Source organism: Sinohyriopsis cumingii, chromosome 3 (genome assembly GCF_028554795.1).
Source record: "Sinohyriopsis cumingii isolate HCF-2022 chromosome 3, ASM2855479v2, whole genome shotgun sequence".
NCBI lineage: Eukaryota > Metazoa > Mollusca > Bivalvia > Unionida > Unionidae > Sinohyriopsis > Sinohyriopsis cumingii.
The window spans coordinates 8,850,393-8,868,719 of record NC_142963.1 but is presented as its reverse complement, the minus strand read 5'-3'; the positions used below and the strand labels follow the sequence as shown (position 1 = coordinate 8,868,719).

Here is an 18,327-nt window from a genome sequence, read left to right as displayed (position 1 = left end):
ATTTTTCTGTATATTAAGTAATAGCAAGATTTCATGAACCACTTTGTAAACTGTCCAAAATTTTCTATATCACTGATACTGATTTGTTCCATACAATTGTCTTTTGTACTAATTATGTTCACAAACAGTTTTCTCAGGCTAAGAAAGGAAAAAATATAGAAAATATAGCTGACTTTCCTGTCTCAGGTAACTGTTGTCTTTATCAGTACATATCATTTTGCAGGGTAATAATACTGCAAGTGCCATTCTAATCTTTAGTTACCATGGCACTGGTATGCACATTTTTATTTGTCTGTATCTGGACAACTGGGCAAACACAGCACAAACATTAGGGCAATTATGTATCCATGTAACCTTTGCTTAAGTTGAATGCATGGAAAAACATTTTCATTTGAGATGTCATAACATTTGCCCATGTATATTTTTCACCCTTAGCTTTAAATAGAAAAGGAAAAACCCGAACAACCCACAACTACATAATAACAGTTGTGGTTGTTAAATTAATTTTAAAGGAAAATTATTAAATAACTATATTTAAAAGTTCAATAAAATGAGGGGACAGAATCATTTTACAGCTTTAAAATAACTGTTTTGATAGTGATTGGTTTTTAAATAATGGTAAGAATTTTTTTAATCTGTTACAAGAAGTAATCCAAGGGGAATAATTCTTGCTGGAATAAATTTATGTGAAATTTCTTTATTGAAGAGCCAAAATAGTCCCATTATGTCAGTGAGAACAAATAATGTATAATGTGTGTCTATGAAATTTTATAAATGCAGGGCATGATTTATTTTATTAAAAAATTTTCTGTTTTTTTGTTAATTGCTTATTCAGGATGATTACCATGGCAGTGGTAAGTTTTATTGTATTCCAGGACATGTTGAATGTGTGTAGCATGCAAGTCAGTTGTCATGTCTTGTGTAGTTCATACCAAATAATTTTTCACTTGACGCAGCATGGGTCCAGATTAGCCCATGTTGCTGAGCTTATGTCACTACATTTAGCTGTCAGTGGTTTTGCTTAAACACCATTTTTCAGCACATGATAGGCTACACATGGCAATGCCAGTACATCTGGTGGAGGAAGAACCCAAGAAAACCTTGGGAAGAATTATGGAGCCAAGGGAAGCTGCTGGCTAGCTTTCTGTCATACTTGTGTTGGCCAAACCTGAGAGTCAAACCAATGCAGACAAATGTGAGATATCAGTTATCAGTAAAAGTGAGTGCCCAGGGCCTCAGCCATCAGATGGAGTTGTTTTTTTTTCCAGCTGCACAAAGTTATTCAAAATATTAATCTGTCTTTGATAATGTATCTGATTACAGGAGTTAATGCATGACCCCTATCCTCATTCACATGTACGAATTGTAAAATCTTACATAGACTGTTATTTTATACCAAGTTTTTGCATCCAAAAATAGTAAATGTGGTGAGCAAAAACAATCTTCCAATTGTGTATGACCAGGATAGGAATATTACTAAGTAAGCTTGAGGCTAGTGACTTCGCAAATCCTGTCCCTTACACAAATCTTATTCTCTCTGGTTAGATTTCATAATCTACTACCATAGATACGGACTGTAATATCTAAAGGGAGATAAATATCTCTTACTTTAAAAATCAGCTTCCTCTGCCACCTGTATGCATCATGTGACAGTGTTCATCATCATCATCATCATCATCGTCATCATCATCATCATCATCTATAGTAAAAGTCTCACAGGTCATGCATGTGCAATTACTGATATAAACTTACAGATTACTTTTGGTTTTAAAATGTAATCTTACAAAGTTGTTTCAGTTGTGATTTTTTAATTATCTGCACTTTAAATGTCATTAAAAAAATTCCAGATGAAAAGTTGATTGCTATGTACAATGGCATTTCAGCATTATACTGGGTCAAGAAGTTGATATTGGATTAAATTATTGTTAGTGCATGGGGAATCAATTTACAATCACGTGAACAAGAAGTCATGTGCATTTTATTCATCTCTTGTATGGTTGTTCGTCTGTGAATGGGAAAGAGGAGTAACATAAAAAAAAATTAAGTACATGTTTTTTTAACTTTAACATATGCCATTTCTTCAAACTTATAATTTAGTATAGTGTAAATTTTAACTAGAATAAATCTTAATATTTGACAACCTCATTGTCTTTTACTTGTATGAAGGAAGATATTTGTATGGAAAAAATAAGTATTACCGGTATGTTCAAATTGAAATAAAAGACATGACATACCATACATAAGATATATACAAAGTTACATTATTACCTCCACTTGTGTGTTATTTTTGTGGGTATTTTTTCCTGCCAGTGTTTTCTCAGGCTTTGTCTTTAAATGATGGTATTGTCATGTCTCAGGTTGTGTTTGTTGTACAACTTAACAGCAGGCCCTTTCTGTGCAACAGAAACCAGTTTTAATGGGATCACTCTACTTGGATGACTGTGTCTAATAATGTTGACATATGTTATCATTGAATTTGCCATTAATCATTTCTCTAGGAATTTATACCGTAATCTTCATTGTAATTTTGATATATAAGGAGCAAAGTAAAGTAAACACCATATAAAGGCATGTGTAATGTCCAAAATGACACCTACAGCTTCAAAAAGTGTCTCAGAGCATGTACATGGTGTATGTGAGTTGTACTTTAAAACTATAAAATATTAGGATAACGTTGTTGTTACTATAATGACAATGTTTACAATGTTGCTGTGTCAGTCTGAAATATCATTGAATGGTTATAGAAGAGTACAGTGTGATTGCGTGTTACACGATCTCAATTTGCACAAATTCAAAATAATGCGAGATGGGGAAAAATGCAAAAAAGATCACTAGCATTTAGATAATTCTCTCATACATATAGATTGTGCCACTTTTGCAGGCAAACATTACCCACAATGCCCAGCTCTTATGCCCCCACCATTTTGTTTATTGTGGCCTCAGTGCTGCATTTGTATGTACATGTACAAATTGTTTGTTACAATTTTGGAACGTTATTAGTGATGGCATCTAAAAGACCAGCAAGTGATAGTCCAATGAGACCATGGAAGACTATTTCTTTTAGAGGTTAAACTTGAAGTAGTGAAAAGTTATGAAGCTGGCCAGAGTACCGCCATGATAAAGCATGCTTTGAACTGTAGTGAAAATACATGTAGAACAATATGTGACAGTGCAGAAAAAATAAAACCCAGTGTGAAACCACGAACCTCCCTTTTGAACCAGAAAAGTTGCTTTATCCACCCCAGCATATTGGACAGGATGGAAAGGATGTTGGCACTGTGGCTTGATGAACACTATTGTTCATTGCAGCTTTCGTTTTTCAGTTACATGTACATATGTTTTGTTGATTAAGATTCATAATTTCATGTTTTTATTTTATGTTAACTATGTTTTAAGTTCGTTTCCCTATGCTTTTATGAAGACTTTTTATTTATTTTTTTTATTTTAATCTACTTTGCAGAAGCATCCCCTAATTTTAACATACTGAATTTATATGGAGAAAATGATCTCAATTTACGCGAATCTCAAATTATGCACTCGTTTCAAAAATGTAACCCTCACATAAATCGCATTTACACTGTATGTGAAACACAGTATTGTGCCTTAGTCTTTGTAACAGTGGTTTAATAAAATCATATTAATGCATTGAAAAAGAAAATAGAGCGTTTCATGAATATGTTTGCAGAAAAGAAAAATTAAGACAGAGGATAGTGAGATTAACATACCTTTTAATCACTGGAATATTTATCTCCCCACTACAGCTGGAAAATGTACCCAGTCAACCCATTATAGCTGGAAAAAGTACCCAGCCCTCCCAGTACAGCTGGAAAAAATACCCAGTCCACCCATTATAGCTGGAAAAAGTACCCAGCCCTCCCAGTACAGCTGGAAAAAACACCCAGCCCAGCGAGTATGGCTGGAAAAGGTACCCAGTCCAGCCAGTACAGCTGGAAAAAGTACCCAGCCCAGCCAGTACAACTGGAAGAAGTACCCAGACCAGCCAGTACAGCCGAAAAAGTACCTAGCCCAGCCAGTACAGCTGAAAAAGTCCCTAGCCCAGCCAGTACAGCCGTAAAAGTGCCTATAGCTGCACTTCCAAAAAGCTTCTTTTGTACAAATGCCAAGCTTATCTCAATTTTCTCAAATCTGGATCTGATTGAGTACAAATTTGAAGAGATTCAGTTCTTACAAAAAGAAGATTTGAATCCGCTGAGATCTCAACCCTGTACTGGTTATCCTTTACACTAAAAATAAAGTCCTAAATTATCTGCTTTTTTGTCACAAACCTTGTAAAGTTCTTCAAAATTACACATTACTTGACATCATTTGAAATTTTAGTCATTGCTTTTAATGATAAGATCCCACATATGGTCTTGTTTTAACATTAATAGTGTTATGTCCTTTGTAAGAAGGCTACCATTCCATACCATGTGGAATCATCACAAGGGTTGATTGTATTAATCAATCAATTCATATTTTGCCACAGTCTTAAAATTGCCACAAAGTCTTACACTTATTTTTTTTAGGACTCATTCATATCCATAGAGGCCAGCATTGTTCACTGCTTTAAATCTCTTTTTATTTTCGCTATTCCAAATATCTGAGAGTTAGTCATTGTCATGTCTGCAGGTATTTTTCCAGTATTTTTGATAGCTTTGCTGAATCATGCTCTGTTTCTAACCATGATGAATTTTCCTTCATGTGCTATGGAAATGCAGTAGAGTTCAGTTTATTGTAATGAAAGGCATGGTTTTATATGTTGAAAATGCATATGAAACTGGAATTTGTTCAATGTTAACCATTATGGGAATAGATTATTTGTACAGGGGAAGCCAGATATAACACGGTTATAGTCCATAACTACCAACTCCATAATGTACCAAACCACAGTATTGGAATAAAAAAACAGGATGAATACATGTACGAGTGTAAAGACAGTAAAAAATAAGCAAAACAACCAAGTCAGGTCTATTGTAATAATTTTACTTCCAATGAATTTATCGAATAGTTAGGACTGAGATAGCCCCATATTCATTGAACATTAAACACTGATGTAAGCTATAGGTTTCTGAAACCTAACTGAATTCATTTTATCTGTTTGTCAGCTTGGCAGACAGTTTTGAATAATGTTAAGAATAAGGGACATCCAAGACAAAATATTGGGACCATTGACATCACCACATTGTGTCCAGATTTATATTACAATGAGATGTGTTATAGTGGAATGTCACAACCACGCTGTATCCAGATTCATGTTATAATGAGATTCATTATAGTGGAATGACACAACCACACTGTATCCAGATTTGTGTTATAATGAGATGTGTTATAGTGGAATGACACAACCACATTGTATCCAGATTCATGTTACAATGAGATTCATTATAGTGGAATGACACAACCACACTGTATCCAGATTCATGTTATAATGAGATGTGTTATAGTGGAATGACACAACCATGCTGCATCCAGATTCATGTTATAATGAGATTCATTATAGTGGGATGACACAATCATGTTGTATCCAGATTCATGTTATAATGAGATTCATTATAGTGGGATGACATAATCATGTTGTATCTAGATTCATGTTATAATGAGATTCATTATTGTGGGATGACATAATCATGTTGTATCCAGATTCATGTTATAATGAGATTCGTTATAGTGGGATGACATAATCATTTTGTATCCAGATTCATGTTATAATGAGATTCATTATAGTGGGATGACATAATCATGTTGTATCTAGATTGTATCTAGATTCATGTTATAATGAGATTCATTATAGTGGGATGACATAATCATGTTGTATCCAGATTCATGTTATAATGAGGTTCATTATAGTGGGATGACATAATCATGTTGTATCTAGATTCATGTTATAATGAGATTCATTATTGTGGGATGACATAATCTTGTTGTATCCAGATTCATGTTATAATGAGATTCATTATAGTGGGATGACATAACCTTGTTGTATCCAGATCTGTTGTAATGAGATGCATTATAGCAGGATTCTTGTGTATAACAATTTACTTAGTCTTACATTACAAAGAAAATGTAGTTGACACTTAGAGCAGACATGAGTGTATAGAATGCATGAAATGCATTGCCCGTAATTGTGCTATAGCCTACTCTATATAGAAATGATATATGAATGACATTACTTGTAGAACTTTGCATGGCATGATGTATAATTGTTGTTTTGGTAGAACTCAATTCTGTATGTGACGCTACATGGACAATATATGTAACATCATTAACATCGTATACTGTACGTTACTTTCCTTGCAACAGAAACAAATGGAAGTATAGTTGGTTTTAAGCTTAAAATTTCAGACTGATGGATGCATATTCAAAAATCATGGACTGGTCATAAACACTCTTAGGCCTTACATATTGTGTACAGGAACCTTAATGCTGTTTTATATTGTAGACCAATATTATTTGTTCACTTGTTAATTTGATGCAGTACATATACAGCTAGACTACACTATTATTGAAAGTGTACCCTGAACAATAATAATTTTAAAATAATTTGTAATGGGAAACTGTTCACTTGTAAACTGTATAGTGTATAAAACCAAAGACACCAGCAGTGTCAGCCGTAAGTACAGTGTTTGAAGTCTGTCATGTACATTATTTTATCATTTGCTTGGGTTGAGGAGCTACTACTAGAATGAATTGAGAGGAATATATTTCTCCATATTGTCAATGTTTGCCTGAATGAATTTTCTGGTAAATTAAAAGCAGGTCCAAGCATAATTCTTAGATACAATCAAGGTAGGATATTACTTCCAGTTGTCCCCTCTTTGATGCTGTTTTTGTTTTGGAATTCCCTTTAATTTGAACATGATTTCTCAACTCCCATCTTGGTTTCAAACTATTCTGGTGATGTATTACAGGGGATCAAGCAGAATGTCGAGAGATATGAACAGCAACCACAGAAACCTACAAAGACAGAAATGGAGTGGGAATTAAAAATGAGGAAATTGGAGTTAAAAGAGATGGCATTATCTTTGCATTTATTCAGCTCGTATCATTTTATTCTTATATTGAGCTTTGTGCCTATAAATTCTGGTTATTGAAATGAAATCTATATTGATGCTTTTGTTGGTTTCCTTTGCTTTCTATAATGGTGATGAGGCCACACTAAAGTAACTAAGTTTATATTGATATCATTGCAGGATCACATGTGGCAACACAAGCAGGAGGAGAGAGAGTTGAAAAGGATAGAAGGAGATATAGTTAAGAATCAGAGAGCTGTACGGCAGACTCTACGGGATTATGAAAATGGTAACTCCAAGTCTTAAACATGAAACACAAGATCTGTCATCATATATTTCATTCCTTCCTTTTTTGTATAGCTCCATCAGTATGTTTGTATCCCCCACAGGTATAAGATTGAGGCTTAGAAAAAAAACTTGGTGTCAGAACTGCAGGCAAGTGAAAAAGGTGGGTGTCAAAAATGTACTGAAAACTTACCATCTCAGCCCTAATTTCTTCAGCAGAACATAGGAAATTACAACTTGCATTACATTATTTCTCCCTCCCTCTCTCTTTCTCAGTCTGAAAATGACAAATCAAAAAACATGCACAATAATCAAAAATGCATTATCTAGTCAAAGAGTTTATTAGTTCATTTTCCTTTCAGTTTATAGTTACACTTTTAACAGTCTCATCTTTTTATCAGACAATTATAAGCCAATACATTGCATATAAATTTATAACCCAAATAAACCTTTTCAACTAAATGACAGCTATTTTACTTCCTATATTATCCTGCCATGAAATTGTACTTTTATAGTTTTATTTTACTTCTTCCTAGAGGACATTCATCCAATTGTCAGAGCTGAATGGTTCATTTTCCTATAAGTACATTGCACTTAAACTTTTAACTTTCTCTTATTGTAGCAAAGTTACAAACCAACTAATTGCATATGAATCATTAAAAAACTACATTTCCCACTTTGTAACCCAAATGATTAAAAATTTTCCAGCAAGCTTCCTGATTTCTCCTTTGAATACATTCCTGATCACCTTAACGTTTGGAATATAAGTCTACTACCTCAAGGCAAAAATTTGTCTATAATATACAAAGGGCAATAACTCTTACACATTACCTACCCTTGCCACCTAGGGCTTTTGTTTGTGAATTGACTAGACATCATATTCACATTCACCTCCTGAAATCAGATAGGTATTTATGCTATTTTCATTCCATCCATTGAGGATTTTGTTATTTTCGGATGTATTAAGGATTCCTCAACAGGTGGTATACATTATTTTTAAAAATTTTGACCATAATTATGTGAATTTGTTATCACCAGTGCAGATTTGTGTATGTGATCCGGATTTTTAGCATAGCTTTAACAAGTTTTCAGTCATATCAGTATTATGTCTGCAGTGTGGCAGTTTATAGTGATGTCTAGCACTGGGGCATCATAGCACAGACAAGAACAATGTCCCACCCAATCATTTAATGCTAAGCAAACCACTAGGCCACCAGAGTCTCCAGTGAAGACTTAGTTTTGCATCCTGCAGAGGAGCACCCTGCACAGCTTTTGATGGATTGGCCCAGAAAAGAAGATCTCATTATTTCTTCTTTCCAGACATAAACTACATCAGATCCAATTATGCTGATCACAATTAAGAGAGTATGTTAACCTTCATCCAATATTCTCCTCTCGGAGGTTACCTGGGGTATAAGTTGGATGCTCAACATTCCCTCCACCTATTGCCTATTCTCCTAATGTTAATGTGATTGGGGAATGTATTTGAAGGAGAAAACAAATATTTTAGTAAATTATGTTTCTCCAGATTACATTACTTTAATACCCTGCCATCCTTCCTGTAATGCAAGCATCCCATTACACAATATTCTGCTCAGCTAAGAATCAAATGTAAATGGCAAGGATAGGTAATGGACAAAAGTTATTGCCCATTGTTTATGTATTATAGACAGAAAAAGAAATTTTCATTTTAGGGAGGGCTGGATTAATGAGGTAGAAGGGCTTATATTCCTAATGTTAATGTGATTGGGTAAGTGTTCTAGGAGAAACATAATTTACTAAAATATTTGCTTTCTTTTTGGTAAAGGATTGCCTTTGGCAATAATTCTCCAGATACCCTGTGGTGAACAAGGGCAGACTTTTGAAACATTTTGACCCTGTCATGAAAGGATAATTTTGCAGTCTAAGCCTTGCATGAACACAGTTCAGATTTCCCAAATTTATCATTGAGGATTGCAGTAATCATCATTGGATGTGAATGGGCATGTTGTTTGTTGGTACATAGAGAAGTGTCATAACTTGTTATTAAGTTATACTGATTTACAGATATGCTATATGGTTGGTCCTAAACAAATGCCTCTTGGACATCTAATGTATCTGCCAGTGGCCATCTTCAAAATTGTGATATCACTGCTTCTCATTATATGGTTATATCTACTATTTTACTAATAGACTTGATGCCTGCATGGTACCAATAGACTTGATGCCTGCATGGTACTAATAGACTTGATGCCTGCATGGTACTAATAGACTTGATGCCTAAATGGTACTGACAGACTTGATGCCTACATGGAACTAAGAGACTTGATGCCTACATAGTACTAATAGACTTGATGCCTACATGGTACTAATAGACTTGATGCCTGCATGGTACTAATAGACTTGATGCCTGAATGGTACTAATAGACTTGATGCCTACATGGTACTAATAGACTTGATGCCTACATGGTACTAATAAACTTGATGCCTGAATGGTACTAATAGACTTGATGCCTACATGGTACTAATAGACTTGATGCCTGCATGGTACTAATAGACTTGATGCCTACATGGTACTAATAGACTTGACGCCTACATGGTACCAATCTGACTTATAATATGGCTGCTAAATCTTCTTATTGATACCTCTAAGCAGATTTCAGTAGCTACATGATGTTTTCACAAAGATCTTTTATTATGTCCATTTAGTCCTAAATAAAAATTATGTTTATCAGGTTTTCAGTATGGCCAGGATGGTGGACATCTTGAAAATCTTGTTATGATTATGTCCCCTGAATGGATAGCAAAAATGACATGGGTTTTTTCACTAAAGGGCTTATTTAGATATCTAGTTGTGGTGGCCATCTTGAAACTCTTGTTATGGTTACTTCTTCTTTAAATATAGTCATATTAACATGGGTTTTCATTAAACAACTTGACACTTTCTTTTCTTACTTCTAAATAAAAATGATGCCAGTGTAAGCTCCCAAATCCTGACAGATCTTGTAAGAGCTACTTCTCCAGAATTGGTGGCCTTTCCAACATTTTTAAAAAATGGCAGTCTGACGGCCATTCTAAAAATCTTGTTATGGCTATTTCTGCCAAATGGATGGTCATGTCAGCGGGTTTTTTTTTTATAAATCATAAACACTATAGCAATTTGTGACAACTTCTAAATGAAAATTGTTACTCATGTGACCTGAATAACTGAGATGGTTTTAACATTCAGCAGTAGAAAAAATTAAATATGCAGAAGAAAGAGACTTATTGTAGATTCCTGTAAATTCTTTAGAGCATAAATCCTATGAGGAACTCTTATAACTGTATACAATCACAGATGTATAGGAATATAGCATCAGTTATAATGTGGACAGTCCTGTCATACCTATGAACTATTCTATTATATTACAAGGAAACACTGTGTGCTCTCAGTTCCCAAGGTATTTGGTTGATTTTTCTCACAGGGTCAAACCCAAAATCATAAATGTGCAGAGCAAGCACATGACCACAGTTCTATTCATGACCTCAGTTCTTGGCTTTAGGGACTGCTTCTGTATGTGGCAGGTATAATATTTAAGCCCAGATATTTTTTTAACATCTAGTCAAAGCAAATAAATTACATTCATCAGTGACGTTATTTATATCTATATTGTATGTTTAATTTTTGTCCAGGATTGTAGATTGCAAGGTTCATTTATAAACATCCTGTTGCATATCTTTGTCCATGATTTTGTGGGTTGAACTTTAAGATGATATTTGTAAGCATGTTCACATTGCCTTTTGACCTTAGGAAGTTCTAGAAGAGAATGTTTTTATGAATGTGATGGGAAAATGAGCCACATATTAATCATCTGTTTGGTTATTTGTTTAACAAGTAATATGATGAACAAAATTAATTATTCCTAATTTAACATCAGTCTAGTGGAAGCACTTTTAGTTGTTCAGATATAATTTGAGAGGAATTATTTATTTAAAAATTATTCATTGGAATTACCAAGTGCTCATCGACATTTCAGACTAAGTCACTCTTTTTGGATTATTGTGAATGCATTCAAGAACCTTCTGGATTATAACATTGTTATACATAAAGACTGTTGGCACATCATCAAATTCAATACAGGAATTCATTTAGAAAAAAACTCTATACTTTTGGCCTTGTCATAGAACCTTTTGGATTATTTGGGATTTAATTCACAATACTGTAAGTTCCTTTTAAATTTGTATTTTGTATTTTAGGGGAATAAATTATTTATTGAATTTTCTAAACTTGCTGGTTTTGCTTCTTCTGTTACATAGTTTAACACCACTGAGTTGTATCAGCATGGTGGGAGTTCGTCCTCTAAGAGGGTAATATTCTAGAAGATTCTCAAAGCCTATTCTATAGTACTGTGCATGCCCAGTAGTCATCTTTTTTATTCTACATGACATTTTATAGGTTTGGAGATGTATACTCAACAATAAATTGCTTTTGTTTTGCATCAGTTTGGATGAATTGGGCATATTTATTATGTGTATCTTAGTAATGAGTGTATTTTCTCAATGTTTTTCACACTTGGATTTAAATATTCTTGACATTTTTTATTAGGATTTTTCTTATCCATTGCTTTTAGATTATCACACTTACACACATGCACACACACCCATTCCTAAAAGCAACCCTGATTCAGACATCCTTCTGAGCAATCATGCCCTAGCAGGGGTCACTGACAAGGCCAAGAGAGGAAGTCAACATTCCCTTTTCCCTTTCCCAAGGTATGGGTGGGAGGCCAAGGGATTTGCTTCCTCTCCTGTGGTGTGTCCTTCCGAGATGTCATGTAGATACCAGACTATCCCTACTTTTAGAGGTCAAGCATAATGGATGATTATTCAATCTTCTCAATCATAAATAGAGGATACTGGCTTCAGTCTCAGGAACGTGCACTTCTAGTAAAAGTCCTAATGTGGTTTCACCAGTTGAACAGGTGCAACTAAAGGAATATGTGCACTCCCTTCGACAGAAGGGTGCAGTCAGGAGGGTATTAAGTAACCAGTCTCTGGCTTTCTACTCCCAGATTTTCATCATTCACGCTACGAGTGGGAAGTTCCATCTTATTACCAACCTTTCCATGTTAAAAAACAAATTTGTGCAGGAGGAACCTTTCAAGATGGAGACCAAAGCCTGTCAGAAATGCAAAATGACCAGTGTCTGTGTGGTCTCTAACAACCTTTACAATGCTTACTTCCACATCACAATCTTTCTTCCTCACAGGAAGTATCTCCAGTTTTGCTTGGATAGAGATATCTTCCAATTCTGCACTCTGCCATTTGTTCTTTTGTTCTGTCTTTTGCACTGAGAGCATTTACCAGAGTCATGGGAATTTGTTGACATCCACCAAATGTCACTGGAGATCACTATCCTCCAGTATTCAATGACTGACTGATCCACAATGGCCAATTTGAGTCCCTCAGACAAGACTGGACTGAACCCCACTTCTATCAGATTCAGGATGGGGCTTATCTGAAGTCGATGGACTGGTTCTTCAAGGTGCCTGATCCCAGGAAGAAGCTGTCCTCCACATCAGCAGTTTGGAAATGTAGCTCAGTGACAACTAAGAGTTGCCATTTGGGCTTTTTTAACAAAATGCCAATTTGCATTGGTAGCTCCTCTCTATATTCAGATTCCAGTTCAGCCATATCTGTGCTGGGAACTGTTATTCCCCATTAGGGCCTTAGTTTTCTTTTTGGAAGCCACCAAAGAGAAAAGAAAGGGTAGGAAGCACCTTTTCCTGTTGTCTTAATGGTTCATTTTCATTTTGGCATTCTCACACTACCTTCTTCTTATACGTTTGTTCCTTGGCACACCAAAGCAAAGACATTTTCTCTTTGGGGCACATTGTCATGGTACAAACAATAGTCCAAGTGAGTACCAGATTATTGTAATTGACACTCCAACTGCAAAAAAAATTTGTTTTCTTTTCCATTGGTGGATGAGCTGGGGGTTCATGAGCCTCCCACCAAACTTGGAAATTCAGCTACACAGTAACAACAGGTAACTATATTGTTCGTATTAAAATGTAGTTGTGTGTGTTGTTAAGAGGGGTACAGTTTTAATGATGCAATACTTACCAGTTCGTATTGCCAGATTCCACCCATCACTGATGTCTGATTAATGGTTTTCTTCTTGTAAAAGATGATGACTACTGGACATGTGCTAAGTCATTGGGTAGGCTTTGAGAATCTTCTAGAAAGTCCCCCTTTTGGTGGATGAATTCTCATCGTACAGATGAGGGTAATTTCCATCTCTGCAGTAGCCACAGGTAAGTATTGCAGTCAAAAATTAGTTTTAACCACCCTAGATTTACATTTTAGGATGCTGATAAAACAGGCCCAATATTGCTAAATACAGGAGCAGAAAAGGTTATTTTGGGTCACTGTGATAAGATAAAATAAACTGTAGTTGGCACGTATGTTTTAAGACTTCAAATTTTGTTTCATTCATCATACAGGTACATGACTGAGAATAGTTTACACATTGTGCTTTATACTGTTTCATAAAGAGAAAGACCACCATAGACCCTGATCTTTGGGCATGTTTTGCAACAGCTCATGCAGATCTTAGTTATTTCAGGCTTAATTCAAACTTAATTAATTTTCTGTTTTCTTTGTTTCAGCTATTACTAAAAAAAGGATGGAAGAGGAGAAGAAGTTAAACACGGGGCTGGAAAAATACACCAAATTACAGAGAGAGCAAACCCATAAGAAGGAAGATGTAAGCACCATAGTTAAAAGAACCAGTCTAATATTTATTAGTATCAGCAACCATATTAGATGCATTTAAATTTTGAAAGAAATAAAAGGTAGCAAATGAAGAATTTGAATCCCTAGCTTCTTTGATTTTTTTGGCTTCTTTGTATTAACTCATTAAATCATATTTATTGGTTACATCATATCATTACCATGTTTCTGGGAAAATAAATGCAAAAAATATTTAGTTGTAATATGTTTACATATAGACTATTGCAAGACTTTTGAACTTAAAAAGGATATACTCCCATGTAAAACACAAGTGCAGAAAATTCTTTTCTAACAAACATTTTTTTTTTATTCCTTTGAAAGTTTAGCAATTTTTATATGTGTATATCATCTCACCACATCTTTGCAACTATTATAGTTCATTCCACACAATACTGTGTTTTTTACTTTTTGTGGGTCAATGTATCATTTTAATAAATCTTCCCTTTTGGAAGGAAGGATTTGAGCTTTCTCCCTAATGGGATCCGTGATCATGGAAGCATGAATATATATCATTTGAGATAGGGAGGGTCTCATTCAATGCCAGCAGAAATGGTTAACCTCCCTTGGACTGTTTAACTTTGTTTGGGAGAACTTTGGGCTTTGGTGGTTGAAAATTCAGTAGGACATTTTAAATGATGAATGTTGTCTGTGTAGTTTGGCCTATGATGATCTTTAAGAAAGGTAGAGGTATGTAGCATTGCATCTCATTCCACCTGTTGTAAGTCCATTGTCACTGTTACAGCCATGGCCAGTATGTTGGGCCTCTATGTTATAAACTGGGCCATTCTATAAACATACTGCAAAATATTTCCAGTGAGATTAAGGGTGGGAGAAGGTAAGCTGTATTCCATTTATTTGATGATTGCCATAGATGTTAGATACAACGTGATCTCACAGTCATCATGTTTTTAATCAACTCAGGGGTATCTAAAGGGAAAACTTAGAGAAGGCATTTGTGATAAAAAGTGTCATTAGATACAAGGAACTTGTAATTGATGTTGTACGCAGTCCCAAAATGTCAGTAACTTTGACAGATTGTGGAAGCAATTGAAAGTATATTCTTCTGTAGACAATGATCACCTGATGTCAGAACTGTACACCGGACAGGTGATATAGAGGAAAAAGATGGACAGAACTCAGTGGGAGTGGGGGGAAATGTTTTTAGTCTGAGTCTACAAGGAGGAGTTTCACTCATTATAATAAGATCTAATAAAGATGAGGGCGCCTGAGGATCAGTTTTGGACTAAGCTAGTAAAGCTGATATCTCTTGTGCTGCCTGCATATTAGTTGGAGAAGAATGTCAAGGATGGCAGCCCACTATACTTGCAGTAGTGTTATGCATTGGACCCCGTTACTTCTAAAGTTTCTCTAAGTAGAGGCTCCCTTTGGGTGGCAGAGGCTTGAGATCAAATGAAGAGACATCTCTTGGAAACTGAGGCAGCAAGATGGAGATGGTACATCAGAAGTTTTGAAGTACCATGCACGTTGGATTGATCCATGAGAGTGCCTATTTGAACTGGACATCATCCTTAGGAAGTGCCCGGCAACACTAGGCAGATTAGACAAATCCATGAGGGTGCCTGTATAGGCTGGGCATCATCTGTAGAAAGTGCTTAGCACAAGGTTCCCACGCTACCAGGAAATCAGGAAAAAATCGGGACAAATGATAATTTTTTCCCAACCATGAAAAGTCCTTGAATTTCACAAATATTGACGAAAGTCTGGAAAAACCCATGAATTTTCTGCCACCACTTGATGCCAGAAACATATATATATATATATCTATCTATATATATATATATATATATATATATATATATATACATATACACACACACATATATATTGCTGTAGAATTCTTTAGAAACAAAGGTTTGCAAGGAAACAAAACATAATTTATGTTCATTATGTTGTTCTCACTTGGCAACATAATGCAGCAAAATAAAGTTAGATTTTTTATTCTGTACATTAAAATGACTTTTCATGAAAATTTATAGGAATATAATCTAACTTGTTTCATGTGATACATTTTGTGGTTTTGTACAGGATCATCTTTTCTGACTTCGATATTTTTTGGAGAGTCTTAAAAGAGAAACATCTTTAGATTTAGAAAATGCATGATTTATAACTAAAATGTTCTTTAATTCCATTCAGTAATGGTCATATGTGAACCTTGAAAAAAGTAATTTCATCCTGGAAAAACCCTGGAAATGACCTGGAAATTTATCTTTAGAAAAGTGTGTGAACCATGATAGCAGCACTATTCAGGTTAATGTGCTGTATAACTGGTTTTATGGGCATCATATGCAGGAAATGTCTAGCAGCACTGTGTGAGTTGTAGAACTAGATAAGTTCATTTTCTGGCAGCTGATACTGTATGATTGATTGTGGTCTTGGTCCATTCCAGTAAGAGTTACATTGCCAAGTCCACTCATGAAGGATAATGACCATCTTGGTTCTCATGACATTGTATTGAATCACATAGTCAGCCTGTAGTTCTGATATGCAAGACTGTAACTGAGGCTTTTTTGCTATTCATCATGCTCCTGATTTGATGATGTGGTTTTGAACCATTGTGTGCAAGCCAGTGTTTTTGCCCCGCAGCTATATGCTTTTGTGCCTTCCCCTTAGGACCCAAAGAATTGCCACCTGCTAACTTCCGACCATATTGTGCAAGTCTGACATGTATTCAAGGAATGTCAACCAGAGAAAACTACACATGTTGAGTGGTTGTCAGACTGGTCTCACCCATGGTTTAAATCTGTAAGACAAAATAGAGCAGGCAGTATATACATCTAGTGCTTTATGAACTTATGAGTATCCGTGCAGAGTGATATTTTGATAAATACCTCTAAATGGGTGCACATGGCCTATAAACATAGAGAATAAGAGCATTCCAATTAATGTTTGCAAAGTGGATGCTAAATAATCAATTCTAGTATCAAAAACATGAGGTAGGTCAATTTTGACTGCCTGTACAGGTAAAACTACTGATGCTTTACTTGCAGTAACTACAGGTATTAATAATCAGTTCTAGTAACAATTTACCTATTTGAAGGCCAGTTTTTTACTTTTTATACAGATAAAATCAATGAGCTATTGAGTAAACCATGTATAGAAACTTGCCTGTACTTACCTAATTATGGCAGAAGCTATAGAGTAATATAAATGAGTTTTCTACATTAGAAACAAAAACCTGCACATAAAAAAACTGGAGTGTCATTATTGATATTTACAAACTAGATGCTACAATATCCATCAATAGACAATGTGACCTGTAGGAAAGGCCCAGTGGCATTCTGTACAGGTCAAATCAGTAAAGCATCATATGTGAATTAGATGCTAAGACGTAGTATAGAAATTAGCTATCATTTGTCCTGACTCTGTGGAAATTATACAGCAATATTAAATGAATTATCTGTAACACACACCAAGCATGAACTTTTTAATGCAGTTATTGCAGTGTAATGGGATGCCATCACAATCCATGCAGACATGTACCAAAGGTGCCTAAGTGTGTGAAGATGGCAAGTGATAAGATAGAAGTTAGGAAACTTTGTTGTCAGCAGTAGGAAGAACAGAAGCATTTAATGATGGAGTATACTTCTCTTCAAAGATGAAACTCCTCCAGATTGTTTTGAGGTAGAAAACAAGGAAACTGCTTGTATGGATTTTATGAGACAGCATGCTGCTCGGCCTGAATGGAAGTAGTAACAGGCAATTTCATGGGGTGTAATACCAATACCGGTATCAAGTGGAGATCACTATGTTGGCAGATAACTTTTAGTTTTTAACTGGCAATTTCATGGCATGTAGTACCAATACCGGTATCAAGTGGAGATCACTATGTTGGCAGATAACTTTTAGTTTTTAGCTAAAATGTTTTAGCCTGAGATGGCTGGATTTGTGAGGTAGTAGTAGTTCTCCTAAGTCATTATGATTAGATAACATATTTGAAGAATAAATATTTTGAAGCTATATTTTGCATTTGCAGTTTATAATAAATTAATTTCAGTCTTTTGAATTTTATGCATTTTCTGTTTTATTAAAGCACAATTTTAATAAGACAGTATACAGATGCAGTAATAATTTTTATCTTTCCATTATTTTTCTCAAGCATTCTGCCTCATATATATAAATTAGCTTTTTTTTCATAACTCTTGCTTGAGAAGCACTTTTCAAAGATCCATAGAATCACATCAGACATGAAATATAAACTCCATTGTCCCCACTCCTCATCATATTTCACTTTGCACTAATGAACAGTGGTAAGTATACT

The 18,327-nt window shown here is 35.0% G+C and overlaps 1 protein-coding gene across 3 annotated transcripts in view; it reads left to right on the top strand.

Moving 5' to 3' along the window:
• The window catches only part of LOC149802441 (uncharacterized), a 166,285-nt gene that overhangs the window by 13,819 nt on the left and 134,139 nt on the right, over window positions 1-18,327 (top strand). For 2 of the 3 annotated variants that reach the window (XM_089951665.1, XM_089951664.1), the window contains exons 4-5: window positions 7,191-7,299; window positions 13,925-14,022. In XM_089951665.1, the coding sequence (XP_089807791.1) occupies window positions 7,191-7,299; window positions 13,925-14,022 (207 nt within the window). Of the gene's footprint in view, window positions 1-835; window positions 855-7,190; window positions 7,300-13,924; window positions 14,023-18,327 lie in introns of all 3 variants that reach the window. The other variant, XM_089951666.1, reaches the window with a different exon arrangement.